The sequence below is a fragment of the Cynocephalus volans genome, chromosome 12, assembly GCF_027409185.1.
Source record: "Cynocephalus volans isolate mCynVol1 chromosome 12, mCynVol1.pri, whole genome shotgun sequence".
Taxonomy (NCBI): domain Eukaryota; kingdom Metazoa; phylum Chordata; class Mammalia; order Dermoptera; family Cynocephalidae; genus Cynocephalus; species Cynocephalus volans.
Window position 1 is genome coordinate 12,324,068 of NC_084471.1, and position 27,482 is coordinate 12,351,549.

At 55.8% G+C, this 27,482-nt stretch overlaps 1 protein-coding gene across 1 annotated transcript; it reads right to left on the bottom strand.

The window, feature by feature from the left end:
• Nucleotides 1–191: 191 nt before the first annotated feature.
• Nucleotides 192–27,415, bottom strand: MICALL1 (MICAL like 1). Its single transcript, XM_063075330.1, has 16 exons — nucleotides 27,237–27,415; nucleotides 22,800–22,848; nucleotides 20,993–21,134; nucleotides 16,673–16,761; nucleotides 15,346–15,488; nucleotides 13,425–13,879; nucleotides 12,051–12,108; nucleotides 10,682–11,055; nucleotides 8,834–9,258; nucleotides 6,741–6,875; nucleotides 5,843–5,969; nucleotides 5,646–5,736; nucleotides 5,419–5,492; nucleotides 3,175–3,289; nucleotides 2,890–2,936; nucleotides 192–1,554 (listed from the first exon to the last, which is right to left on the bottom strand). Exons 1-16 carry the CDS (start codon nucleotides 27,380–27,382, stop codon nucleotides 1,433–1,435), a joined length of 2,592 nt encoding a protein of 863 aa, XP_062931400.1. The 5' UTR covers nucleotides 27,383–27,415; the 3' UTR covers nucleotides 192–1,432.
• Between the last annotated feature and the right edge of the window lie 67 nt (nucleotides 27,416–27,482).

Genomic DNA, 27,482 nt, shown 5'->3' on the forward strand with positions numbered 1-27,482 from the left:
AGGGAATCCTGTCCAATGGCAGGCAGTCAGGGCCAAGGTCCCTTCCAGTTGACAGCCCCAACATGGCCCCAGACCCTCCAGCACAACCAGAGATGCTTGGCCATGAGGCAAGGCAGAAGCAGGCAGGAAGGCAGACGCGACCTGATACCACAGGGCACTGGCAAATGAGGTTGTCTCCATTTATTGTTGGTGTGGAAAATCCTCAAGAATTAATACAGTGCAATCTTTTCCCAGAGGTACATGGAGGGAAGGGGGACCTAGGGGCATCCCAGAGATAGCTTATAGAAACAGTGCTTCAACCAAAAACTGCTGGCACATTCCCTATGGAAAAGCTGGTGTCCCCATCGCTCCTCCTCTCCCACAGCTATCCCAGTGGGGCAAGTGGCCATCTGTCCCTTGGTGGGAATGGGTTGGGGAGAGAACAGACAACAGAGGAGACAAGACTAGTGATGACCACAAACAGAATGGGCCCTATCCCCTGGACCTGGGGTCTGGAGGAAAGCCTGAGTTAGGGGTCAGACTACAATGTGTTAAAGAACCAGGATTAGCACCTACTTGAAGCGCACCCACCCTAGGCTGACAATCAGGAACCGGAACTGCAACCAGGGACTGCCTCCCAGAGGCCCTTCCTGGAGGGCTCAGCACTGGGGGGAATTAGTGGGGGACACCCACCTACCCCAGCATGGCCATCACAGCCCTGTGTCACAGAAAGCGAGGTTTCCTGCAGAATAAGGGGAGAGGAGGGAGGCATCTCCTAGAACTTAGAGAGAGGAAGGGAGGGAGGGACTTGCCCATCAGGCCCTTCCGTGTCTGGCACAGCACAGGCCATTCAGTAACTAACTCAGACTCAATTAGAGATTTCATAAGTAGAGCTCCTGAGCAAGGAGAAACTGAGACTCAGGGCACCTGCACCAGACAGGAGGGCAGAGGCTCGGAGCCAGGGCTGGGCAGGAAGAAGCCAGCACCTCCAAGTGCTACTCGCCAGCCTGCCAAGAAGGGCAGCCTACAGAGGCAGGAGACCTGGGCCAGAGAGCTACCATTGCAGGACTTGGACAGCTAAGAATCCCATCTGGAAGTGGTACAGAGAGGAAGAAGGACCAGGGAGCTGCCCCATCACAGCAGCAGCTGGGTGGGACAAGGGAGTGGACATGCTCGGCCGCTGCCCCTTAGGTCAGTCACAGCATCCAGAGTCCTCAGAATCAGACTGGGCAGGGAGGAATCACAGCTGCCTGGAGCTCAAAGAAGAGGGAGGAAAATTCTTTGGCCCAGCCCCGCCGGAGGACCCTGAGGAGGGAGAGGCCATCACCCAGAGGCTCCTTCCCTGAAGTCATCTTTCCTCCCAACTGCTCTGAGGCAGGTGGTACCCCACGAGGGAGCACAGCCCAAGGGCTGATCCAGGAGGCAGACAGTCCACAGCTGGCTTCCCTCGCTGTTAGCTCTTGTCCCCGGAGGACTTGCTCTTGGTCTCACGCTTGTTTCCCAGCAGCTTCAGCACCTTCATGGTCTTCAACTTCCCCTTCTTCTTGCCCTCGGATTCAGCCTCCTTCTGGAATTCTGCAGCAGAGAAACAGGGCACTTAACTAAGTAGGGAAGGGGAGTCCGTCCAGCGCAGGCCAGTGACACAGGCCTGGGCGTGTGGCCAACAGGGGCTCAGCCAAGCGCCACCACCTGCTGTGTGGAATCTTGGGCGAGTCACTTCCCCTTCCTGAGCCTCCGTTTCTTCACCTAGCGGATGGGGACCACCCCCTCTCCTGGCATTTTGGCAAAGATCAGGAAATAAGCATACGCGAAAGGAAGCTGGGAACAGAAGCATGGCGTTCACTTATGTGTCTTGAAAAGGCTCAGTTCACCTAGGCTGGTGCTTACAGTTCTGTTGGTTACAACACAAATACTGACTGTCAAAGCAAGAAGAAACCTCAGAAATCATCTGTCCACGCCCTAAGTTTATAGACAAGGAAAACGTGGGCCTTTGAAACAGACTAATCCCAACTGAGTTCGTTGTAGGCGCCAGGACCTGCATTAAGCGCTTTACACACATTATCTCAGTCATCGTCGGCACATGCCTGGGAGTGGGGTGTCTTTATCACCCCCATTCTGCAGATACAGAGGGTGAGACCAGAGGGGTAAAGTGCGGGCTCAAAGTCACCCAGCTAATAGGTGTCAGGGCTGGGACCAGAATCCACGCAATGTGGCTCTAGCCAGAGTCAAGATTTAACCACAAGGCCACAAAGTAAGGCACTGGTGGAACCAAGATCAAAGCCCAGAAACCCTGACTCACAGTCCAGGGCTCTTTGAACCATTCCAGGAGCTATCCAATTCCCAGCAGGCAAGTGCTGTTTGGACCCACAGATGCCACCAAAACCAGCTGCAGATCTCAAGGAGGAATATACAGCTTAAGGCAAACCCCCCTGGGAAAATGCCCCATATATCACAGTCCTTCCTGCAGGCATCAGGATGTCCCACAGCCACCCTCCAAGCCTGGGCCACTGCCCTCATGGCTGTAGGCTGGCCTCCCTTGCCACACACAGCCTTCCCAGCAAAACAGAGGCTGGGGAGTTTGTGCACAACCATCCCTGTAGTGCCCACTCCAATCCTCCATTCAACCTGCCTCCTTGGGGGCCAGCCCTGTGGCTCACTCAGGAGAGTGTGTTGCTGGTAGCGCCGAGGCTGCAGGTTCGGATCCTATATAGGGATGGCCAGTTAGCTCACTGGCTGAGCATGGTGCAGGCAACACCAAACCAAGGGTTGCGATCCCCTTACTGGTCAGAAAAAAAAAAAAACACAAAAACGTGCCTCCTTGCCCTCCAACCCCCCAGCTGAACACACTCAGGAGAGTTCAGGTGGGCCAGAACTCCCAGGCACCGGCCTCATCCCCAGCAGCAGCCTGACCTTTCTTCTTGATCATTGCTTCCAACATCTTGTCTTCCTCTTCCTCCCTGCAGTAAGAAAGGAAAGCTAAGCATCCCACAGGAGGAAGGATCAGATAATCTCCAAGTCCCTTCCAGCCTCCGAGACCACACAGGGCTGAGCAAGGGTGTCCTGGGATCACAGGCAGTGAAGACAGGGCTGGCCTGGCCTAGGGTATGGGATTGTGTCTCAGGCTCTGCCAGGGAGCTGCCCACCCATGGGGCCTTAAGCCCCACCTGCTCTGGGCCCCTCCCCCAGCTATGTCACCTCTGCCGGTCCTCATCCAGACAGTTGACGATGGCATTGCGCTTCTCAATGAGGGTCACAAGTTCCCGCATCAACACCTTCTCCCGGCCCCGGTCCTCCTCCGTCCAGTCTTTTTCTGCCCAGGGACAAAAGTTGGGGGTGTGAGTGGTGGGAAAACCCTCCTCCTTCCCAGGATGTCAGAAGCTCCTGTCTAAGTGCTGCAGGTAGCTAAAGGCCAGCCCCACGCTAGATACCATGAGCACAGAAAGGAGGAGTCCAGAGGGGTGGGGTTTACAAGTTAATGGGGAAATGCAGGTTGTTCTAGAAGGATAAAACACCCTTCAAGGGGCCCCAGCAGGGCCAGCACATACACTCTAAGAACAGAGGACAGCATGGACCAAAGGGTTTCCTGCTCATGTTCTTTCATCCATTCACAGGTTCACGAGGTGGCTTCTTGCAAGAGGCAGGATTCAGGTGGGCCAGAGTGGGGCAGGGGTGGGGAGACAACAGGGAACCCCAGGGGTCCACATGCAAGAGAAGCAACGTGACCCAAGTGACATGTTGGGACATCCACCCAAGGCCATGGAGGAGAGTAGATTAGGGGTCGCTGGGGGCAAGGAGTCCAGCAGGAGGTTTCCCTGAGGCCGAGCACCCCTGCTGCCTCTCTCCCTTCTCTCCCCTCCAGGCCCTGAGCCATCCCACAGGCCCACCCTCAGGGCCCCCATGCCTGGGTATTCCCCACTCCCCCAGCCTGCAGACTTCCAGGGATGGGTTTACACACTTGGCCTCCCCTCCACAACATCTGCCACCACAGGCCTCTCCGTCTTGAAATAAATATCCTGAGGCCCCCTCAGCTATTACCCATCCCCCTCCCACCTTACCTTGCCAAAATTCAGGAGCAGGTGGCCCAACCTTATTCTGAGCGTGGGCTTCAGAGTCACCACCCAAGTTCAAATCCTGCTCTGCCACTTCTCAAATGGGACCCGAGTAAGTTATGTCCCCAGTCCACATAGGGAAACTGAGGCTCAGGGAAGTTAAGTCCTGAACCAGCATCACATAGCGCAGGTGGAGCCGGTATTTGAACCTGGGCAGCCTGACACCCCCAAATAATGGCCTGTATGGTGTCTTGTGGGTCTCCATCCCACCCAGGGCCTTATAAACCAGCCTCTCACCCTCTAAAAGCAACATCGGGACAGGCTGACATCTGTGAGGTGCTGCCACCACACAGGACAGGGACAGGTTGGCCCAGGAGGCAGAGGGACTGTGCCCACTGCAGCCACAGGGTGTCACTGTGGCTCCCTAGGAGCAGTGGCCACATCCCAGCCGCCTGGAGAAGTGGGAGGGACTCGACGGTAGTGGAGGCCTTGGACATTCTGTGGCTTCCTCAGGGACACTCCAGCCTCCCAAGTTCCCCAGTCAATGGAGAGACAAGACCGCTGTCCCAGCAGGTGAGGCAGGGCAGGAGGCGGGTGGCTGTTTGTGCAGGGACAGGGCAAGGTCAAAAACGTGGACCGAAGCCCAGCTCCACCACCAATGGGCAAGTCCCCCAGCCTCCCTGGCCCTCCGTTTCCTCATCTGTTAAATGGAAACAATGGCCAACTCCCAGGGTTGGCACCATGCCTGGGCCATACAAAAGTGGTCCAAGCCCTGGCTCCCAGCTATGGATTCTCCATAGCCCTGAGGTGTCCCCTGCAGCTGCAGTTCACTCCATGTCATGGCCACAGGGTACATAAGGAGCCCTCCCTCACCAAACCCCAACTCAGCCACATAATGACCATCAGCCATTGGCCCATCCGAGGGTACATAGCGTTCCCACCCCACTGTCTCCTGGTTCCAAGAACACCCTACAAGGTGCGTACCTGCACTCCCGTCCTACATATGAAGCCACTGAGCCTCAGTGAGGCTAAGAAACCTGCCCAGGTCACGCAGCAAGTTAGTGGCAAAACACAGGACTGTGTGGCCCAAAACAGGCCGGGCTGCTCCTGGGCCTGGTGTTCCCAGACAGCCTGTCATCCCCAACACCATGGCCCTCCACACCCACACACCATCCTGCGGTTCCCTCTCCTGCCATGTGCTAGCCTAGTTATCACCTGGTACAATCTCTCCCTCCTCAGAGGTGACACAGATAGCCACCGTGCACACCCTACTGCTCTGGCCCTGTTATCAGTCTGCCCATGCATCCCCCATGGGGCTGGCTCCGTCAGCTCCCCAGCCGGAGGGGAAGAGCCCCAGGGTCGGTGCTGGAGTGCATGTGGCTGTGCTCACCTGGCTTGTTGAGAAGGCACCGGAGCTCATACTCGACGTCAGCCTGGCGCTGCTCCAGGTTCTGCTGCTTGAAGCTGGTGGATGGGAGTGAGGTGACTATTAACACTTGTCCCCGCTGCCTGGCTGCCCTGCCCTGCACCCAGTAGGGAGGGGAGAGGGCACAGGGTCTCAGTTCTAGGCTCTCTGGACTCAGGGAGGGCGGGAGGGGCCGAGGGGAGGGGACTCACACATAGATGAGCTCAGACTCCCGCCGCACCAGCAGGTGCTTCTCGTGGATGAGCTTGAACCAGTCCACCAGCATGTCGTCCTCGCGGCCCTCTGGAAACCAGACACCCACTAAGGCCAGGGCTCATAGCAAGTCCCAGCTCAGCTCCCCCCAAGAAGAGAGACCCCCCCACTGCCAGCCCTTGCAGCGTTGCCGCACCGTGCACTCCGCTGCGCAGCTTCTCCTCCAGCAGGACCCCGCGGTGTTCCAGGGCATCCAGCTGGCGCTCGATGGCGTCCATCTCTCCATGGATGTCCTCCTCAGGAATGTACTGGTCAGCCTGGACCTGCCCGACAGTGCCCTGGTCACCTGAAGGACAGCCGACCCCTCCCGCCTGCCTGCCCTCCTCCAGCTCAGGCTGCTGCCAGAAGCTGTGCCCTTTTGTCCAGCCAGGATTGGCCACTGCAGGCTCCAGGGCCCTGGGTCCTGTCCCACACATCAGCATGGTAAGAAGGCAGGGTCCCAGTATGGGGAAGGGGTCGGTGTGGGAATAGACACAAGCCCTCCAAGCCACTGGTCCCAGTGGTGACAGACACACTCAGAGGGAGGCACAACTTCCTGCCCTTTGTGGATACTCCTCCCCTTCTCTGCCACATTGTGAGTGAGAATGACCCTATAATAGAGATAAACTTGAGAACGCTCTCAGTTTTTTTTCTTTTTTTTAAAGCTGACTGGTAAGGGGATCTTAACCCTTGACTTGGTGTTGTCAGCACCACCCTCTCCCAAGTGAGCTAACGGGCCATCCCTATATGGGGATCCGAACCCACGGTCTTGGTGTTATCAGCACCGCACTCTCCCAAGTGAGCCATGGGCTGGCCCTAGAACACTCTGTTTAAGTAGAAGTACATCATATAAGAGCCTTGATACCTGGACTATTGTTAGTAACAAGTTAAATGCACCACCCACTGCACTGGGTTGCAAATGGCCAGTCTGTCTTAAGTCCCTCTGGTTGCAAGTTAAACCCTCCAGTTAGGCCACCCAACAGCCCCCTCTTAATGTGTGAGCGATGCTGAACAGACACCCAGCCTCTCTAAGAATGCCTCGGGAAGCCTGGTACCTTGCGTTTGATGAGTGGAAAGCCATGTCCTGGGGCAGGTGGCCTCATTGGCTTGGATCCTTTGGTGGCCTTCTTTGTGGCTGGGGATGCTGCAGGCGATGGCTTCCGGTTAAAAGGATTCTCCTTGCAAGAAGACTAAAGGCAGGGAGACGTGACAGGGTGAGTTGGGGAAGGTGACAGTCAAGACCCCAGCAGCTTGATCATGTGGGAATATGGAGAGGCCAGGACCCCAAAGGCGGGAGAGTTCGCCTTGCGGGGAGGAGTGCCCAGGCACAGAGAATTCCCTGAATTCTGACTCCAATGCATTTGGTCATTCAAAAACCGCTCCCATTTCCACTGCCCCTTCCAGTGCCAGCTGCTGCACTAGATGTTCTCTGTACACACTTGTTTGATTCTCACAACCACCCTGCAGAGTAGGTATCATAATGCCCATTTGCAGTTGGGTAAACCCAGCTTCAGGGAGGTGAGGGAATTTGCTCAAGGCCACACGCTTCCCATGGGCCCAAGCTGGGTGAGAATCTGTCTGTTTCAGGGCCCAGCAGCCGTCTAGCATGGAGCGACAGTGGTCACAACACAAAGGTTAGGGCAAGACAGAGCTACAGGAGCTCGTTCAGGCCTCACAACCACCCTTTCCCCAGTGGGGATTCTAAGGCTCAGAGAGGGGAAGCTCCTAACCCAGGGCCACCCAGCCAGTAAGTGCCAAAGCAGGGGTCCTGCCCTCCTCTGGCCAGCAGTTGGAGGAGGAGGGGAGCTCCCTCCCTGCCTGGGAAAGGCCCCCGCCCTCTGCTGCCCAGCCCACCACCCATGTACCCAGGCTCTGCATCCTTTTGGTCCTCTGGGGAGACCCCTGCCCACCTAGAGGCCAACACAGCTGGGCAGCCCCACCTCCAAGGCACAGCAGGCCCGATCTGCCACATAGGCAGTGTTGATGTTTCCCAACAACTTTCCCAGCTTATCACAAACACAGGTGTCATCAGGGACCCCTCCAAGAGGATGCACTTGAGGCCTGGAGTGTTGGCCACTTCTCCCAGCAGCTGGGAGAGGGACTCTGCCCCTCACTTGTGCCAGCTCAGGGAGAGATTCATTTAGGTGGGGAGTTGCTCTGGGATTTCTGAAGCACGAAAAGTGCCATGGCAGAGTCTGGGCACAGCAGGGGACAGGGTTTGTTCCCACAGGGAAGCTCTTGCCCTTGGAAAATGAGCTGCCCAGATGGGTGCCCAGCAGCCCCTCCCAGTGTCCCCCTCACCCTGAGAAAAGACAGAGCCCAGCAAGGGCCCAAAGGGGACCTGGGAGGGGAGCCTGAGGACAGGGCTGTGCCTGCTGTTCTCTGTCAATACTTCCCACAGGGCACACAACAGAAGCGCTCAGTAACTGGGTGTGTCTGAGCCCTCTGCCTGCTGGGGGCTGACCCCTTGCCCACTACAAACCCCATGGCACGGTCAGTTCAGCACCTCCCCGTGACCTGGCTGTGAGCATGAGGACAGCAACCACTATGTTCGTGTGACCCCTGCAGCCCAGGCAGCTCATGCACCCAGGAGGTGCTCAGCAGTTGCCAGCTGCCCCGTTACATGGCAGAAAGATCGAGGTCTCTGGAGAAGGGATTCATCCCCTCCCCTCTGTGCTCCACCCCAGATTGCCTTCTAGAACAATCATTAAGCTGTCTCTCTGAGCAGACCAGGAGCCACTGGAGGGCAAGAGTGGATCTTAATGCAATGATGCCCAGGGTCTGGCATCAATAGGGCCTGAGTGAGTGGAAGGGTGGACAGAGGATGTGCAGATGAAGGTGGCTAGGGGAACAGACACCAAATGGGCCATTGCATAGGATAGGCTGGTAAACAGGGGCCTGGATGCACAGGTCATGCTGGGCCAAGTGGCTGGCCAGGTGGACAGGAAGTCTAGCCGGCGGATGGAAGGAAGGATAGGTGGATTTGTGCCTCAATGAACAGAGCGGTAGATGGGTAGATGGACACAGCCAAGACCACTCAAGAAGTCAGAGGCCAGCAGAGATGAAGACCCTGGACGTTCCTGCCCTGGGACCAGACCCATGTCCACTAGAGAGGACGCAGCTTTTAGGAGGGTGAGGAGGTACTCACCTTTACCTGCAGTTGTGGGGATGAGGTTCCAGGGGAAGGCACAAGGCTCCTGTCCCCAACCAACAAGAGAGGGGTTGGAGTGGTGCCACCACAGGACTTGGCTGCCTGGGGACCTGGGCTGCCACTAGTCCTGGGGGTAAGGCCAGGGCTGGCTTGAGGTGTCCGTGCCATACTGGGCTGCACCAGCTCCCCAGAGGAAGACAGGGAGGAGTTGGCAGAGAGGCTGGCAGGGTTGCCTGGGGTGCCAGGGGTACCAGGGGCATGGACAGCAGGCTCTGAGGAGCTCTTGGGCACAGCTGGTGGCTCCAGAAGCATCCCACCAGCAGTCTGGCTGCAGCTCTCAGATGACAGGCTCTCCACGCTGAGGGCTGGAGATGGTGTGGCTGAGGGTGGCTCTGAGTGCGAGAGGCGGGAGGCGTGGAGAGCTGTACAAATGAGCAAGCAGACACCATACAACGGGGCATGATCAGGGCTTCTGGCCTCACCTAACACGCTCCACTCTCAACAGAGCTGCAGGTGGCCCTGGAAACCCATGCTCCTCCACATCTAGGCGGGACAAGGGCCCAGAGGACAGCCAATGCATGACAGGGGCAAAGTCATAAAGCGCACCCAGTCGTCCGCATTCATCCCACACTCCCGTGCTGTGGGCCGCTCACCCTCAGCCAGCAGGGCTGATGCCTCCACTTCCCCACGACGCATGGCCCCTCCCATGCCTGAGTGTACCCAAAGGCCTAACCACCCGGGCAGGGGAGGCGAGGCTCTGGTGCATGGGAAGGCCAGAGAGAAGTGAGGCCACCTCTCCTCTGCTCCGACCCACGGGGCAGGGAGGGCAGAGCAGGGAGGAGCAGGCAGCCCCCACAGCCACCGACTCTGGCCAGGCACTGCTGGACACCAATTCACCCTCACGTGGATGGCAGGTACCATGCCTCTAAGTACATCATCCCCATTTGCCAGACGACGCAACAGACTCAGAGAGGAAACACTTGTGCCAGCAAGGGCTGGGGTCTGACTCCAGAGCTCATGCCTATCCACTGTACCCTGACCCTGTCCCAGAGCTCCACCCAGACCACCCGAGCACCTGCCTCTGGTCATCTCTAACATACCCTTGACCCCACTGTCTGAAGGGTTCCTACAGAGCTCTCCAAGGCAGCCAGTCCCCGGCCGTGGGAAGGTGCCTGAGCCCAGGGCATAAGAAGACTGGCAAAAGGTGAGAGCCCAAATCTACAGCGTGACCGGAAGAGGGAGGGAGTACTGGGGGGGGTGTGCAGCACCTGGGACTGGCCCACCACCGTTTCACAGACAGAGAAACTGAGGAAAGAACAGCTCAGAGTCACCACACCTGAGCCACACATAGCCAGGTGAGAGCCCAAGTTGCTTGTTGCTCGGCCACTGGGAAAACAGGGACAGAGTTGGGCAGGTTAAAGCTAACCCCGCTGTGTGTTTTCCAGGAACCCAGTGTCATGCTAAGCACTTCACTGGGTAACACATTTCATTAGCTCAATGGGAGGGGTGGGGTCGTGGGGCTGGCCAGTTAGCTCAGTTGGTTACGGCATAGTCTTTTAACATCAGGGTTAGGGGTCCGGATCCCCTGCTGGCCAGCTGCCAAAAAAAAAGAGCATGGACTCAGGAACCAGACCGCCTGGGTTCAAATCCTGCCTCCACTCTTCAGCACTGTGAGGTCTTAGGCAAATAAATGACTTACTCTCTCTGTGCTTCTGTCTCCTCACTGCAAAGTGGGGGTACAGATACGTACTCATGGGTTTGCTGTAGGCTCACATGACCACACCCTGCCCTGGCCCCCAACCCCACAGTCCTGACCATCAGGAGAGCTCCAGAAAAGGCACTCACCGAGCGGTGATGCACTGGGCGCTCGGGGGGCAGGGCGCTTCTTTGTCTTGGGGCTGCTGGTGGGGGTGATGCCGTACCAGGGGTGCAGGATCTTGGGGGTGGACTCCAGTTGGGCCAGGGCAGGGCTGGTGACCAGGCTGGGTGCAGCTGGGGACTCTTCTCCTTCTTCCTCCTCCTCAAAGGGGTTGTAGGGCTTGGGCTCTGGGCCGGCCGCTGGGCTCTGCTGGGCCACCTCCTCCACGCCTCCGTTCTGCACCTGCCTGCTGGCCCGGCCTGCCGGCCCAGGGCTGCTCGGGGGGAGCGGGGCCAGCTTCTTCTTAGGCTCTGCCTGCACCAGCGTGATCCATGGGGGGTCCTTCCTAGGGGCTGGCATCCTGGAGGGAAGCAGGAAGAGGCAAAAACCATTAGAAGAGGCGAGGGGTCAGCTTCCTTCTCTCTCTGCAGAGTTTTGAGTCTATTTCAAAGGGGTTAGATGAGAAACGGCCCCTTCCCTTCTCACACCCCCAGCCCCATGGAACCATTCTGGGCCCAGGCTGAAAGGACTATTACAGTCACCTCCCAACTGGATCTCCTGAGGTCTAGAGGAGGGGACCTTCAAGTCACCAGCCGCCATTAACCCAGCCCAGGAAAGGACTGACAAGGGGCTCTGCCATTTACCACCTGCATGATACTGAGGAAGTTACCTGGCCTCTCCATGTGTCAGTATCCCTAGCCATTAAGTGGGGACAATAATTACCCTGCCTCACATGTTGCTGAAAGGATGCAGTGAGTTCCCTCATCCCCCACTGGGCACAGCACCCAAGCACTTGTTGTGCCAGATGCTCAACAAAGGTTAACTACTAGTACGGCCGTGTCCCACCTCGCTCCCTCGCTGGCTGACCATGCAGGGGAAGCTCCACTCCCAAAGAGCAGCTGCAAACACTTGTCCTCCCCTGTGAAGCAGGGTGCTGGGGTGGAGGACCTGAGAGCCAGGGGCCACAGCTGAACTCTTCCAGATCTTTCTATGCTCTGCAGCTAAGCCTCACAACAATGCTATGAGTGCAGCCTAGGTCCCCTATCTTGTAGAGGAAACAGAGGCTTAGTGAGGTGTTATGATTCCAGAGGCAGCTGTCCACCAAGCCCTGCTGTCCACGGGAGCAGGGACCCAGGAAGGTCAGGCAGTGGCAGCAGGAATCCCAGGGTAAGCCACGGGGAAAGAGGGGGAAAGGGAACATGGGCACGGCTCTCCTTCCCCACCTGGAGATGAGCCTCCCTCCTGAGCTTTGCCCTGCCCATCCACAGGATGCCTTGCTCCCCATCCAGGCCCCAGGGGTACCCCGCCCAGCACCAGGACCTCCCAAGCAAAAAAGCCTCTCAGGGACCAACGTACCCGTCTGACAACTTGGGTGTCCCTCTTGGCTTGGGGACAGGGGGTTCGTGTAGTCTTCCTAGATGGGAAAGGAGAGTGAGCCAGGCCTTCATGGGCAGCAGAGGGGCTCCCAGGGAGTCAGCCAGAGTGCTGCCCCGCCAAGGAGTGCCCTACCTTCTGAGCTGGTAGGCCATGGGCTCTAGGTAGCCATGGCAACCTCAACTGCCCCCTCACACCTCCCAGCCCAGCCCTCAGGGAGATTAGATAAGCACCAAAGGTGACCTAGTAGAGAACGGTCAGAGGGGCAAGGCCAGGCCACCTGAGACACCATTTGCATTTCAGTTGAGAAAAGGGAGCCCAAGTCCCCTCAGATACTCCCCCAGTGCGGTCAGGAATCATCGTCTCAACTCAGCTCAGGAGTCACCTCCTCCTGGAAGTCTCCCCTCACTCCCAAGTGTCTTCCATGAGTCCCACAAAAGCCAATTTCCTTCGTCCATCTTAAAAAGACCTCTACATTCTACTGAAACCCCCGTGTGTCTGTGCCTGTCTCCCCCTCAACACTGGTAGCACGTCGAAGGCACAAATAGGTCTGAACAGTATCCGTGTCCCCAGTGCTCAGCTCAGAGCTGTGCTCAGAGCCAGCCTCCTTGAGTACTAAACAGAACTGAATAAATAGAATATTCTGGTGCAAGGAGACCCTGGGAGTCTCTCTCCCCAGGCTTCCAGTGCCTTCCTCAACAGGATGATGGGGGCTGCCCAGCACACCTCAGGTTACACAGGCCTCATTTCCATGAGCTCATGGAAACCCAAGGAGGTCATTTGGGAATGGTCTGTGATGAGGGGGAGGGGGAGAATAGACCCACAGAGTGGGGCAGGGGTCACCATTGCAGTTCAGACCAGCTCAGGGACCCACTTGACACCTCTGCCCTCCCTCCAGTCCGAGGTCTCCCCTGCCAGACATTGACAAGCACATAGGCTGGGTATGGAGGACACCTAGAGTGCGCCTGAAAATCAGCCAGGACACACAGTAATGACACCAACGTGCACAGAGTCCCAGAGACACTCAGGATACACAGGCACACATGGATGTACACATACTACACACCCTGAAACCGGAGCACACGAGACAGACACAAAAGAACACAAATACTTCAACACACACAGAATGGGGCAGCTAGGGGTGGGGGATCCGTGTGCATCCTATCTGAGCTGCACCAGCATCGAGGACAGAGCGTGGCACAGAGGCACTCAGTAACTACTAGTTGCATGAATTGATAACCTCAGAAACACAGATAACCCCAGCATTCTCAGTACACATGGGCACAGAGTGGCCCACAAATCCTCCCAGATGCACACAGACGTGGCCAGCACACTCTCGCCCGGCCCCTCACTCACCATTCACTAGTCCACTGCTGCCACCCTGCTCCACCAAGTTCTCCTGCTGCAGGCTGGACCGGGGCCGGGGTGTGGGGTGGGGTGGGGCTGTGCTCTCAGGGACCTTCCTGGGGGCAGGTGTGGGGCGGCTGGCCAAGGGGCTGGCCAGCTCCTGTGGTTTGCCGGGAAGCCGGGGCTTGCTGGGGATCTGGGGCCGAGCCTCGGGGCTGGCCTTTGGTCCATCCGTCTCAGCTCCTGCAGCCGCATGAGGGCTAGGGCTGCCTCCTTGGACGTCCTTGGCTTCTTCTGCGAGTTGCTGCTGGTGCTGCAGCTTTGGCTGGGGCGGGGGCCCGGGCCTGGTTCCTGACCGCCCACCAGAGCCCAGCCTGGCACAGCGTTCTGCACACACAAAGGTGCCTTCCTCGGGCCCACTCCTATAAGCCCCAGGAAGCAGGGTGCTGGAGCACTGCTGACACCTGCCAGGGGACAGGACAAGGGTTCACTTAGCCGGGCAGCCTGGCCTGGGCACTGGCTACCCCTCCAACAGCAGCCAGGGGTGTTCCTTCCCTCCTCTCCTCCCAAGTGCCAGCCAGGATCCTGGCTCAATAGCCAGGACTTTCCAAAGGAAAAAGAAAACAGTAACTGTCAGAAACGCAGTGGGCCAATAAAACCACATGAAATCAGCAACAGAAATGGCGAAACAGGCCTTTGGTTTGCGCTGCAAGAGGCACCGTCCAGAGGGCGAGCAGCCACCCACAGTGGCTCAGGACATCAGTTCAGTGGTTTCCAACCAACCAGGTTTATTTGTTTAATGAAATAGAACAAAATACAATCTATCAGAGTCTATCGTACAAATAAGGACAAATATTGCTTTCTGAAACTCTAATTCCAGTTGTGCACTACTTACTATTTAAATATAAACTATTTACACAAGTGTTTTGTTTTTGCTTTTCTGGGGGCTGGCTGGTACAGGGATCGAACCCTGTACCTCGGTGTTACAGCACTGTGCTCTAACCAGTGGAGCTAACCAGCCAGCCCTGCACAAGTTTTATTTCAGGTAAGTATTTACATCTAGTCATAGTGTCAAATGTGTTTTTTACTGGGAGTCACTGTAAAAATTTCTAAAACACTGCCCTGGTGGCTAGATGTGACTACATTGTGTAGCCTGTTTCCCCCGGTCCTGATGTGTTCCCCACAGCACCTCAATTCTGCAGTCAGGTCCCTGAGTGTCCCTCCCTCACTAGCTGACACCCCACTCACTCACGTACACACCAGACCAGAGCAAGTGCATGCTGTAATTGAGTGGTTTGTTTCCCTTGACTGCTCGATTTTCTTTCCTGTAACATATGTTTTCATAAGTTTCCTAAGGTTCTGAATTTTCCTTCCCTCTTACTCCATTTTCTTAAAATCTGGCTTCCTCTGGGAGCCACACACTTAAGCAAGTTGTTATTGCTGTTTTTAAAAGTATATACTGCTTGGGCCAGGCCCGTGGCGCACTCGGGAGAGTGCGGCGCTGGGAGCACAGCGACGCTCGCACCACAGGTTCGGATCCTATATAGGAATGGCCCGTGCACTCACTGGCTGACTGCCGGTCACGAAAAAGACAAAAAAAAAAAAAAGAAAAGAAAATATAAAAAAAAAAAGAAAAGTATATACTGCTTACTCATCATCAGGCAGTTATCCTCAAGGAGCTGAGGCGCTGGAAGCAGAACCCCTGAGCTCTCACCCTGTGGCAGTCACACAATTCTGCCTCAAACTGTGCAGCTGCGCAAGGCTTTCTCTCCTCACTAGGCCTCAGTTTGCTCATCAGTAAAATGGGGATAAGCAAGACGCTCTGGCACAAAGAGCCCCGCAAGGCGCCTGGCACGCTGTGGGGTGCTGAATCCATGGGAGCTCCCTCCAGGGCACTGGGAGTAATGGTGGCGAGCCCCTGGCCACTCACCGGAAGCAGTGCCGGTGGTACAGCCTGCCCTCGGCCAGGAAGCGCTGCACCAGGTGCACGTGCTGCTGGCAGGCCGCGCACACGCTGCTGGGGGGCCGGTGCGTGCCCTGCTCCGACAGGCTGCCTGGGGAAAGCTCCTCGCCCTGCAGGGAATGAGGCAGGCAGGTTGGGAACAGGGGGCATGGTCACCAGCCATCCTGTTCAAGAACATTCCCGCCTCCCCTCACTCCAATTGCCACCATCCCTCAAGTGTGCACCGAGCTTCCTGGTAATCATGTGGGCCTGAGTCATCAGGGCCTGAGGAGGGGCAGAGGACAGGAGATTGTCCGGCTCCCAAACTAAAGCCCAGAAAGGGGGAAAGACTTGCTCAGGGTCACTGAGCCAAGATGGTAACACAAAAATCCTGACTTCCAGTTTCAGACCCCTATCCCCCAGGAAGGCAGCTCCTCACTACACAGTTCCTTCCCCTTGGCTGCTCTTGCCCCTCATCCTTGCTTCTGGGTTGGCCCCCTGAGGGGTTATTGTCTCCTTAGGCCAACCTCATCTGCCTTCTCTGTATTCTGTCCTAGAGCTGCGGCAGATTTATATCCCAGTTTCTCTACTTCCAAGCACTGTGACCTTGAGCAAGCTGCTTGAGTCTCTGGGCCTTGTGATCCCACCTGAAAAATGGAATCGTATAACCCCTGCCAGTCTCCGTCCCTGACACCCTCACTGGGGACCCACCGTGGGCCTGGCTTTCTCCAGAGCTCCTCTAGCAAGGAGTGGCTGGGAGCAGATGGGAAAAGCCCTTTGCACACTGTAAAGTGCTATTCAGATGAGAAGGGCTGGTGCCACTTCCTCTAAGCTCCTTGGAACAGGTGACTGGCAGTGTGGCCCCCACTTCCCTCCTAAGTGACCTTGGACAGATGACTAAACCTCACTGAGCCTCAGTTTCCTCATCTGCCTAGCAGGGCCCACATCAACCTTCCTGGGTTGTTGTGAGGATGAAACAAAGTCACACTGGGGAGTTTAAAGCTCTGTCTCAATAGGAATCCACGGGAATATTTGCTTTATTATGTGAGTAACTCCTGACAGCCCCGTGACGGCAGTCAGTGCTGTGGACTGCCCTCTCTCCCCTTCCCAGGCCTGGCATCTCTCAAACCCATGCTGAGCACTGGAGAAAGAACTGGGGCTCCCTGTCCACAGAATGCGACTGGCATCCTGACCCATGCCCCCTTGCCTCAGCCTAGGAGACCCAGTCCCCACGTGACAGTCACTGCAATGACAGGTGTCCTGCCAACCCACCCTCTCCACCCCCACCCTCCCGCCACCCTAGGCCTCTGCCTACCTGAGCCCTGTCTCCTGGTTCCACTGAAGTGGGTGCCACAGATGGTGGGGACGAGGGTGCCAGGTCCTTTCTGGGTGGTGAGACACTAGCTGCCAAGAGACAGGAAAGGGGCCCTGAGGCAAGTGGAGATCCCAGAGTCCCAGGAGGTCCCAACCTGGCCAAAGATTTAAGCTCCGCAGACATCAGCTTTGGGCAGACCACCTCATGCTGGATAAGACCAGTCTCCTGCTTCACACGGGCCAGGGATGCCTCCGCTTCCAAGCTATGTGCCATGGGCAAGCCACTTAACCTCCCCAAGCCTCCATAAAATGAGGACAGTAGTTCCTACTGCACAGAGTCAATACGAACAACAGTGCAACAGGACAGTCACAGAAATAATGGAGTGCACGGTATGTGGCAAAACAGCTTCCTTCCCAGCAGGGGAAGTGGGCCGAAGGGAAGGCCCAAAGGCTCAGGAAAGTGGGCTGGCTTCCTGGGGTCGACAACCTGCTGCCCTGCCCATCCTCAAGTGGGCAGGTGCGGCCCAGAACCCTGCCTGCACTCCCCATCACCAGAAGAAACCCCCCCAAGCCCCCAGCCTCCTCTCAGACAGCTCCTTTGTCACTCCATTGGCAAATATCACTGAGCACCTAATCTGTACCCAATGATTAAAATAAAATCCAAAAAAAACCCCAAAAAAACAAAAATAAAATAAAATAAAATAAAATAAAATAAAATAAAATCCAAAATGTCAGAGAACTGTACACCAAAAAAAAAGTTAAGTTACTGTTTGAAAATTTAAAAAGTAAAACCAAGTTCCTTACAGTGGTTTAAAATAACATTTATTCTACTTCAGGTCACAGTCCATTAATGGATCCTGAAATTAATTTAGTAGATCGCAACCATTTAAAAAATGAAATAAAATAAAAAAATAAGCACATTAAAAAGACGAAACAAAATAGAAAATATCTGCATGTGTCACATGCTGTAAGGGGAAGAATCGTTTCCTGAAACTTGTTTCCGTTACACATGTGTGTGTGAACTTGGATTGTGATGGGAAATTTGTTACCGTGAGTCATGGTCAAAAATTTTGGAAGTACAGCAGCTTAATCAAGTCCCTACACGATCTTCCCACTCCCCACAACCCTCTGTCCTCCTTTCCTCTGCGCCTGCCCTCAGTCCCCAGCAGCACACAGGCTCCCTGCTGCCCCTGGCCTGGAACATTCCTCCCCAGATATTCACAGGGACTCCTCCTCCTTGTTTAAAGCTCAGCTCAAATGTCACCTCCTCCGAGAGGCCCTCCCTGACCACCCATCTAAAGTAGCCACTCCCTGCCCCCACGACTTTTTATCCCCTGACCTTATTTTCTTTCCTTCACTGGACTCATCTGGAATTATATTACTATGCTTTGCTTTCTCTCTTCCCCACATTCATTAGAATGCAAGCTCCATGAGTCTATCTCACTCTCAGCTGTCTCCCCAGCAGCAGCACAGTGCCTGGCACACAGTAGGAGCTCAATAAATATTTGTTAAATAAGTGCCAGGTGCTGGGGCTACATAGCTGTGAACTAGACAGAGATGGTCTGCCCAGGAGGAAAGATGAATAAGACGTCATGGCCACGTTCACCACTGGGTGGGCGGCTACGAGAGCAGCTGGAATATCAAGGCAGGCTGCCTGGAGGAGGAAGGTGTGAAGATAAGAGGAGTAGCAAGAAAGAATCTGCCAGGGTGTGGGCAGAGGCAGGAAGGTCAGCGAGAAGACTTACCAGTGAAGGAATGTGACAGGGAGTGGCTCAAGCTAAGGGGGAAAAGTCCCTTAAAGCCATGCTGGGAAGCTGGACTTTTCCTGATGTTACCTGTCCCTGCCACCCAGTGGGGCAGGTGCCCCTCATCTGATTCCCCACATCTGCTGGGCTTCCTTCACACACGCCCTGGTTCCCCAACCAGGTTGTGGCTCATTGCGGGTGGGGGTCAGTCTGATGTGCCCAGGGTTACTGGCACCCACAGAGCCTGGCGCAAGCTCAACAACTCAGCATGGAGCAGTGGTGTCTCAGCCAGGGGCAGGCTCCAGAGTTCCCCAATCTGGATAAAGTCAAGTTTCGTCAAAATCACCCTTGAAATGTATCCACTTGCCCAGAAAGCACAGTACAGGACCATCTGGGGCAGTTGAACAGCCAGCTTTGCCTCCAGGGTTGGAACACATTACTGTTTCCTTTGCTTGAGTGGCAGATTGGATAAAAATGGTTTGCATTGAGGGGCCAAGTTGTATGCAAAGCACAAGCTGTACCTCTATCAACGAGAATCCTCGCAGGGCGAGGTGTTTCTCCCAGCCAGACACAGTGCAGGGAGCTGGGGGTATCAGGGCCACCCTCACCCACCAGGTGCCCAATGAGGACCAGGGAACATAGTGGGCACCACCAAGGGCTGCCCCTACCCATCCACCGCAGGTCCCAGAAAGAGCAGCCCAGCAGAGATGAGCTTAGTAGAAAGAGATCTGGGTTTGGCCACAAGGAAGCCTCTGGGAGATAGGACTAAAATGGGATTCTTAAGCACGCAAGCTGAACTCTGATCAATGAAATAAGAAGTGACAGGAATACTAATCTGAGTCCTAAATAAGGGCTGGACACGGTTTTACCTGTCCTCATTTACTCTTCACATCAACCCTGTGAGATGGGTGCTATCCTAATCCCACTGCACAGGAGAAACTGAGGCAGAGAGGTTAAGTAAATGGCTCATGGTCACCCAGAGAGTAAACAGCAGAGTGAAAATTGTGAATCCTCCTTACCCCCACCATAGGCTGCCTCTCATCAAAGACTCTGGGGTTTAGAAATACTTTCATTTTAATTTCTATTAAAATACATATAATGTGATTTGTTTAATTATAACTTTAATTCCTAGTGTTATATCAGGCAAAGGGGGAATCACAGATTATTTTAATGTTTATATTTTTCTATGTTCTAAATTTTCTAGAGTTGGGCCAGCCCGTGGCTCACTCAGGTGAGTGCGGTGCTGATAACACCAAGGCCACAGGTTCGGATCCCACATAGGGATGACTGGTTAGCTCAATGGGTGAGTGTGGTGCTGACAACACCAAGTTAAGAGTTAAGATCCCCTTACCGGTCATCTTTTAAAAAATAAATAAATAAACAAACAAATAAATAAATAAATAAATTTTCTAGAGTAAATGTGTTTCACTTCTAGTAAGAAAAGAAACCCCTGACTTCATGAAACACTTTTTTTAAAAGGGGATGGGCTGGGATCATCCAGATAGAGAGCAGAGACAGAAGGTAGGGCTGAAATGGGGTCCACCTGGGACCCTGGACACAACGACCTAGTGCAGGATTCAGGACACCTGAATTCTCATGCCTGCTGTGTGACCTTGAGCTCCTTGCTTCCCCTCTCTGGGCCCATTTCCTCTCTGCAAAAGGGGAGGCCCAGCTGCCCCCAGGAGACATCCTTGCATGGGGATGCCCAGTGGCCTGACTCAGAGCAGAGAGGTAACCTTGTAGCCCACCCCAGCTCCCCAGTCTCAAGGGCAGGGACCAGTCTGATGTGCCCGGGGTCACTGGCACCCACAGAGCCTGGTACCCACGGAGCTCTCAGGCCTTGAAAGTCATTTCTGTGGGATGCTGCACAGCCCCACAGGACAGAGCCATTTCCCTGCTGGAGGAAAAAATCCCAGGCAAGTATCCACAAACAGGAAATGAGGGTGGGTGTCGGGGAGGTGAACACATACAGCAGATGAACTCACCCTGTTTTGTCTGTGACAGTATTTTGTTCATTTCGGAGTTTATATGTTTGTTGTCTGTCTCCCCCACAAGACTATAAGCAGCAATCGCATTCACAGCTTACCCCCAGGACCTAGCACAGTGCTATTTTACTCAATAAATGTTTGAATGAGGCTCGTTAGTTGGTTCAAGTGTGGTGCTGATAACACCAAGGTCCAGGATTCAATCGCTCACCAGCCACAAAAAAAATAATAATAATAATTCAGGGCCAGCCTGTGGCTCACTTGGGAGAGTGCGGTGATGACAACACCAAGGCCACGGGTTTGGATCCTGTATAGGGATGTCTGGTCAGCTCACTTGGGAGAGCGTGGTGCTGACAACACCAAGTCAAGGATTAAGATCCCCTTACCGGTCATATTTTTTTAAAAATTTAAAGAAAATAATAATAATAATAATAATTCAGAGAGTAAACAAACAAAGCAAATGTTTGAATGAATGATTAAGTGAATGGATGATGTGCTGCCTCCCCAGCCACCTGACTGCAGCTCAGAAAACAAGTCACAGGGCCTCCCCCAGGGCCAGCAGCCTCCCTGAAGAGCTGGGTCCCCTCTCACCTTGGCCAGGACTGGAGAAGTGGTTATAATACTGGGACACATATGTCATGATGCTGAGGCAGTCGGGGACACTCATGGAGACCATGTCGTTGGGGTCCAGGAGAGCGGGGATCCCCAGCTCTTTCTCGGCCACTTCAAAGGCCTGGGGTGCGGGAAGGTGCAGCCGCAGCAGAAAGAGAAGGAGAAGGAGGAGGCGGTGTCAGTGGATGCCCACCAGCCCAGGCCCAGCTCCGCTCAGGGGCATGAGGTGACCGTGGGCTCCCCTCAGCTCAAGTCCCACCCTGAGCCTGGAGAAGGAGGAGCCCTGATGTTCCAGGCGCAAGGGGGCCAAACACACACACACGCATGCGCACGCACATGCACCACACACACACACACACGCACACGCATGCACATGCACCACACACACACACACACACACCCCACACACACACCACACACACACACACACACACGCCCCCCCCACACCACACACACACACACACACACGCCCATGCATGCACATGCACCACACACACACGTGCCCCCCACACACACCACACCCACACACGCACACACACACCACACACACACACCACACACACACACATGCCCACACGCACACGCACGCACATGCACCACACACACACGCACGTGCACGCACGTGCACGCACGTGCACGCACATGCACCACACACACACACACCACACACACACCACACACACACCACACACACACACCACACACACCACACACACATGCCCCCCCACACCACACACACACCACACACACACACACACACACGCACGTGCACGCACATGCACCACACACACGCACACACACGCACATGTACCACACACAACACACACACACACACCACACACACACACACACACGCCCCCCCCACACCACACACACACACACCACACACACACACACGCCCCCCACACCACACACACACACACAACCACACACACACACGCCCCCCCACACCACACACACACGCCCCCCCACACCACACACACACACACTACACACACACACCACACACACACACGCACATGCACCACACACGCACACGCACGCACATGCACCACACACACACGCACGTGCACGCACGTGCACGCACATGCACCACACACACACACACCACACACACACACACACCACACACACACATGCCCCCCCACACCACACACACACACACCACACACACACACCACACACACACACACACCCCACACACCCCACACACACACACCACACACACACACACGCCCACACGCACATGCACCACACACACACGCACGTGCACGCACATGCACCACACACACACACACCACACACACACACCACACACACTACACACACACATGCCCCCCCACACCACACACACACACACCACACACACACACACACACACCACACACACACGCCCCCCCACACCACACACACACACCACACACACACACACACGCACGTGCACGCACATGCACCACACACACACACACGCACGCACATGCACCACACACACCACACACACACACACACCACACACGCACATGCACCACACACACCACACACACACACACACACCACACACACACACGCCCCCCACACCACACACACACACACCACATACACACACACACACACACCACACACACGCACGCCCCCCCACACCACACACACACACACACACACACACCACACACACACACACACCACACACACACACACACACACACACACACACACACACACACACACACACACACACACACACACACACACACACCCTTTGGCTTCCATCTGTCTGGGGACTCACCAAACGGTTATTCTCGAAGACATTGTCCTTGGAAAGTGAATCAAAATCTCTGCAAGAGCAAAGAGAGGAGGATTGGTCAAGAGAGGGAGTGGGGGATGGGGTCGGAAAGGAGCCCCCAGCAGAGGTGACCTCATCTCAGCCATCAGGGTTGGAGGAGGGGACCTGTGGACTGCTGAGGAGGAAACTGAGGCAGCAAACAGTTGTTAATGGAGCTGGGGTTGCCAGCTGGGGCAGAGGATGAGCTCATGGCCCCTGGAGGCATCCAAGCAAAGGCTGGGAAAGCACTGGGAAGGGGTGGAGCTCAGGTCCAAGCTTTAGATCAAGTTTTAGATCCCCAGAAAGCCATCTCCTGAGTGTGGCAAAGACACAACTGGGAGCAGGACTGATACTTGTAATAACAAGGGCATCCAGGGACTGCTGACCTTGAGGAGGGCACTGTGTTGGGTTCCTCTATCACATTTACTTTATTTTCACAGCAATTTGATTTGGTGGGTATTTATCTCATTTTACAGAAGAGGACACCGAGTCCTGAAGAGGGGCAGCCACCCAGCCCTGGGAATCCACATTTCCGGCCCTTCCACCGCATGTCACAGACTTGGAGAAGCCACACCAGCTTGCCGAATCCCAACCTAGCCCAGCCCAGAGATGAACGTTTTTCTTAAGGGGGGTCAGGAATAGAAGAATAAGTTTGAAGCAGAGTGGAAATGGTACATACTCCAGAGCTGCCAGCACTGAACAGCTGGTTGACCCCACCAGGCTGCTCCTGGGGACAGCTTCCCTTGGGGAAGCAGTGAGCAGTTTCCTGGTTTCTAAGCTGGGACAGGTGAGAGGCAGCAGGACCTGCCCAGGGGGCCCCTGGCATGGGACTGCTGGCCAGCCTGCTGGCTTTGTTCATCCTGCTCCAGGACAATGGAGGGGCTGAAACCAGCAGAGGCAGCTCATCCTTCTTGCCTGGCAGCCTCCTGGATGCAGCCGCCTGCAGACTGGCCCTTCCTTCTACGGCTGAAAACTGCAACCTTGACTGCCCAGACTGTGGCAAGAGCAGCACCTCCTCCCAGGCCTGAATCCCAGGCCCGGCCCTTGCAGGCCAGGCTGGGGGACCCGGGGCAGGTCAGCAGTCCTGGGGGAAAGCACCTCTCAGCCTGGTGGTGAAGACGGGTAGCGTCCCGGCTTGCTAAACGGCAGGCCCCACAGATATGAGTGGGCTGGGCAGGCGCAGCCTCCTTCTCCTACCCTCTCACACTTGTCCAGGCAGAGTCCAGGTAGCAGAAACCCCAGGCAAAGGCAGGAAAGGAAGGGCAGCTAGAGAAGCCTGGAAGGAGGCTGCGGCCCCAGGGCTGGGTGGACCACGCAGAGGGAGAGGAGAGGGCCCTGCGTCTGAGCTCCAGCCCGCTTTTTGCCACTTCTGGCCAGGCAGCTGCCTCACTGACTCCCCTTCTTTGGCACTGCCTAAGAGTGGCACCTTTTTGTTTTTGTTTTTTTGGGTTTTTTTGTTTGTTTGTTTCTAGAGTGGGACCTTAAGCAAGCTATTTAACCTTCCTAAGCCTCAGTTTCCTAGTCTGTGACACTGGGAACAGGGTAAGGGAACACCGGCCCAGCCCCCAACACAGGCTTGTTCTGAGACCAAATGAGACAAAAGCAACTTGTCTCGTCCGTTTATTTTGGGTTCCCCAGCAGTGTTCCTAAAAGTGGTCCACCCTGTGCCCCCAACACCCTATAATTCCCAGTATGCAACAGGCACTCAATACATGTTTGTTGAATGAGTAAATGCTAAAAACCCCAGGAAACTATAATTTTTCCTCCAGCATCTTCTCCTATCTCCTCTCAGTCCCTAATCAACATCTGGGTTTTGGTAACACAGATATTTTCTGAGAGTTTTCAGAGGCCTGGGAGGTTCTATTAGGATCTGGGGGAGATGAAGAACATAAAAATGAAACCCACATGGTCCCTGCCCTCAAGCGAGCTTAAACATCCCTGGGTGGGGGCCAGCGGGGGGAGGGGGGTAGACCAGCCCCCTCACCACTACAGCAGAACCCTCCCCCCAGCAGAGGCCTAGGCCAACACCTGGTTCACCCAGGCAGGACCCACAGCTCCAGAAGCCTGGAAACACTTTACAAGATGCTACTTGCCCTCACCCGCTACCCCACCCATACTCTCTCGGAAATCCTCTCTTTCCACTGCTGAGCCCTTCCCTACGCTTTATGTGGGACCTGGGCCTCAGCTTCTCTCCTGCACAATGGGCTGGCAGCCCACTCACTGGCCTCCGTGGACCCAATTAAAATGAATGCCTGGGCACAATTCTGGATTCTTCTCAGGACAGCCACCCTCCCCTCCACGCTTTCTCCAGCCACATCTGTCACCTGCTTTAAACCCACATGGCTCCCAGGCCTCTGTCCACCCTCCTTGGCCAACAAAAGAGGCCCTCAGTAACCTGGCCCAACCGCATCTCCTGCCTCTCGCTGCCTGGCGCTACCCACCCCAGCAGCATGGCCTGGGCTCTGCACACACCTTTCTCCTGGGGCCTCTACTCAGATGGGGCCCTCTGCCAGAAGCCCCTCACCTGGCTTTGGCCATCTCATTGAAGACTGTGTCTCCCTGGGAGGTCTTCCCAGCCCTAGCCCTCTGAGAGAGCACATGGAATTATCAATACTGTTTATACACCTGTCTCCCTCTATAGGTGCAGGACAGTGGGTAGGGTTTTTATTTGCTTGGTTGGTACCTCCATTACCAGGTACAGTGTCCAGCACAGAGTAGTAACTCTATAAGTACTTACTGAATAAATGGAAGAATAAAACAGTCATCATCCCCTACTGCCTAGTAGCACTACTCATAACTAATGTTGCTTGAACAGTTTTTATCTCATTTAACCCTCACAATTCTTCGAAGTAGGTCTAATTATCAACCCCACCTTACAGAAGAGGAAACCGATGACAGGAGGGGTTCGGTGATTTTCCCAACGTTGCACACCTAAGACAGGCAGGCGTTGGCCTGCATTCTGATGCCAGTAGGCTCGGGACCACCAAATGGCTTAGCTTGACATCCAAGTTCCTTCTCACACTAGGCCCTTTCCCCACCTCCTGCCTTTCTGCCTGCTCCCAGCTGAAACAGAAGACCCCTCAAGCCCTCGACTCCAATGCATGGGTCCAATCCCAGTGCCCCCTCCTTCATCCTTCAAGCCCCTGCTCCTGAGCTCCTGAGCCCCCACCCCTGTGCCTCCGTTAGCTCAGTTGTCACATGTCCCACAGAAGACAGCAGCCCACCTATGTCCCCACCTTATCTTGTTCCCATCTGTATCCACACCCCCAAAACCCTCCCTTCCAGAGCCCAACCCAGGGCCAAGCCACCACCCCCAGACACTGTACTGCACAGCACAGAATAAACCAGGTGCATGTGCTCCATGGAATCCTTGAGGCACTCCTTTCGAAACCCTCCCAGGTGCTGGGGATCGTACATTTGGAGGTCACACACAGAAAGACTCCAGATCCTGCCAGGCTGGGGGAGCCCTGGCAGGGGTGCTGTAGACCCTTGTCCCTGATTTGCAGACAAGACCTGAAGCACAAGGAATGGTGGCACCAGGTAACTTTCACTCAGTGTTTTATGAATGAATGGATGAAAGGAAGAGGTTCCAGGGCCCAAGACAAGGGGAGCTGAGATCGAAGCCCCAAGTCCACTGCTCTGGGGGGTTTGAACACATTTTCCCATGGGAACCTCACTGAGCAGCTCTGGGCAGGAAGGGATCTTACGAGTCTTCCCAATGCCACTCTCCTGACTCCTCTTCCGTGTTCTACTGAGGACAGCAGGGCCCTGGAGCACAGACCTGGGAAGGTAGATCTGTGCCCTAATTGGGGAGGCATGGGGGGAGCATGGTGTGCCCCCATTCACCCCTACAATTGTTAGTCTAGAGTCTCCAGGAACTGTGCTAGTGCCCTGGAGACAAGCTCCCACTGAGGAATCAGAGAAGTGAGGGCTCACCAGGACTCACAGAGCAAGGGGGCGCCCCCGGAGCTAACAGCCCTCAATGGCGAATGGGGCCAGGGAGGCTCAGTGTGCCTGCTGCAGAGGACTTTGGTGTAGGAAAGGCCCAGGGTCCCCAGGGAGAGCTCAGTGCCCCTTCAAAGAGAATGTCAAGGTGGCACAGGGTCCCTTGGCGGAAATCAGTGTCCTGTGGGCGGGGTCAGTGCCCCTCGGCCGTCGGATCAGCATGGGGGGCGGGTTCCGAGTCCCGATGGGCGGGGTCAGACCGGCTTAGTGGGGGAGGGGTGTCCCGGGCGCGGGGGTCTCAGTGCCCCGCTTGGCCTTCAGGGCGGCCGGTGGGTCGGCGTCTCGGTCCCCGGGGGGCGGTGCCAGTCACCGCCCGGCCTCCGCGTCACTGAGGGGGGCGGCGGTCCCCAGCACCCGCCCCGCCGCCCACCCGCCCGCCCTCGGCCCGGCACTCACAGCAGGTCGGGCCGGTGCCGGTGCAGGATGGCACAGAAGGCCAGGCCGTCCCGGAAGGAGCTGCTCAGGTCGCGGATCTCCACGCCGCGGTAGCCCTCGCACTGGCGGCGGCACCAGGCCAGCAGCGCGCCCCGCGGCCCTGCCATGACCCGCGCGGCTCGGGCCGGCTCCGGCTCCGGCTTCGGCTCTGGCCGGGACGGCGGCCGCCGCGCGGGGCCGATTTCCGGCTGCGGCTGCGGCGCGGCT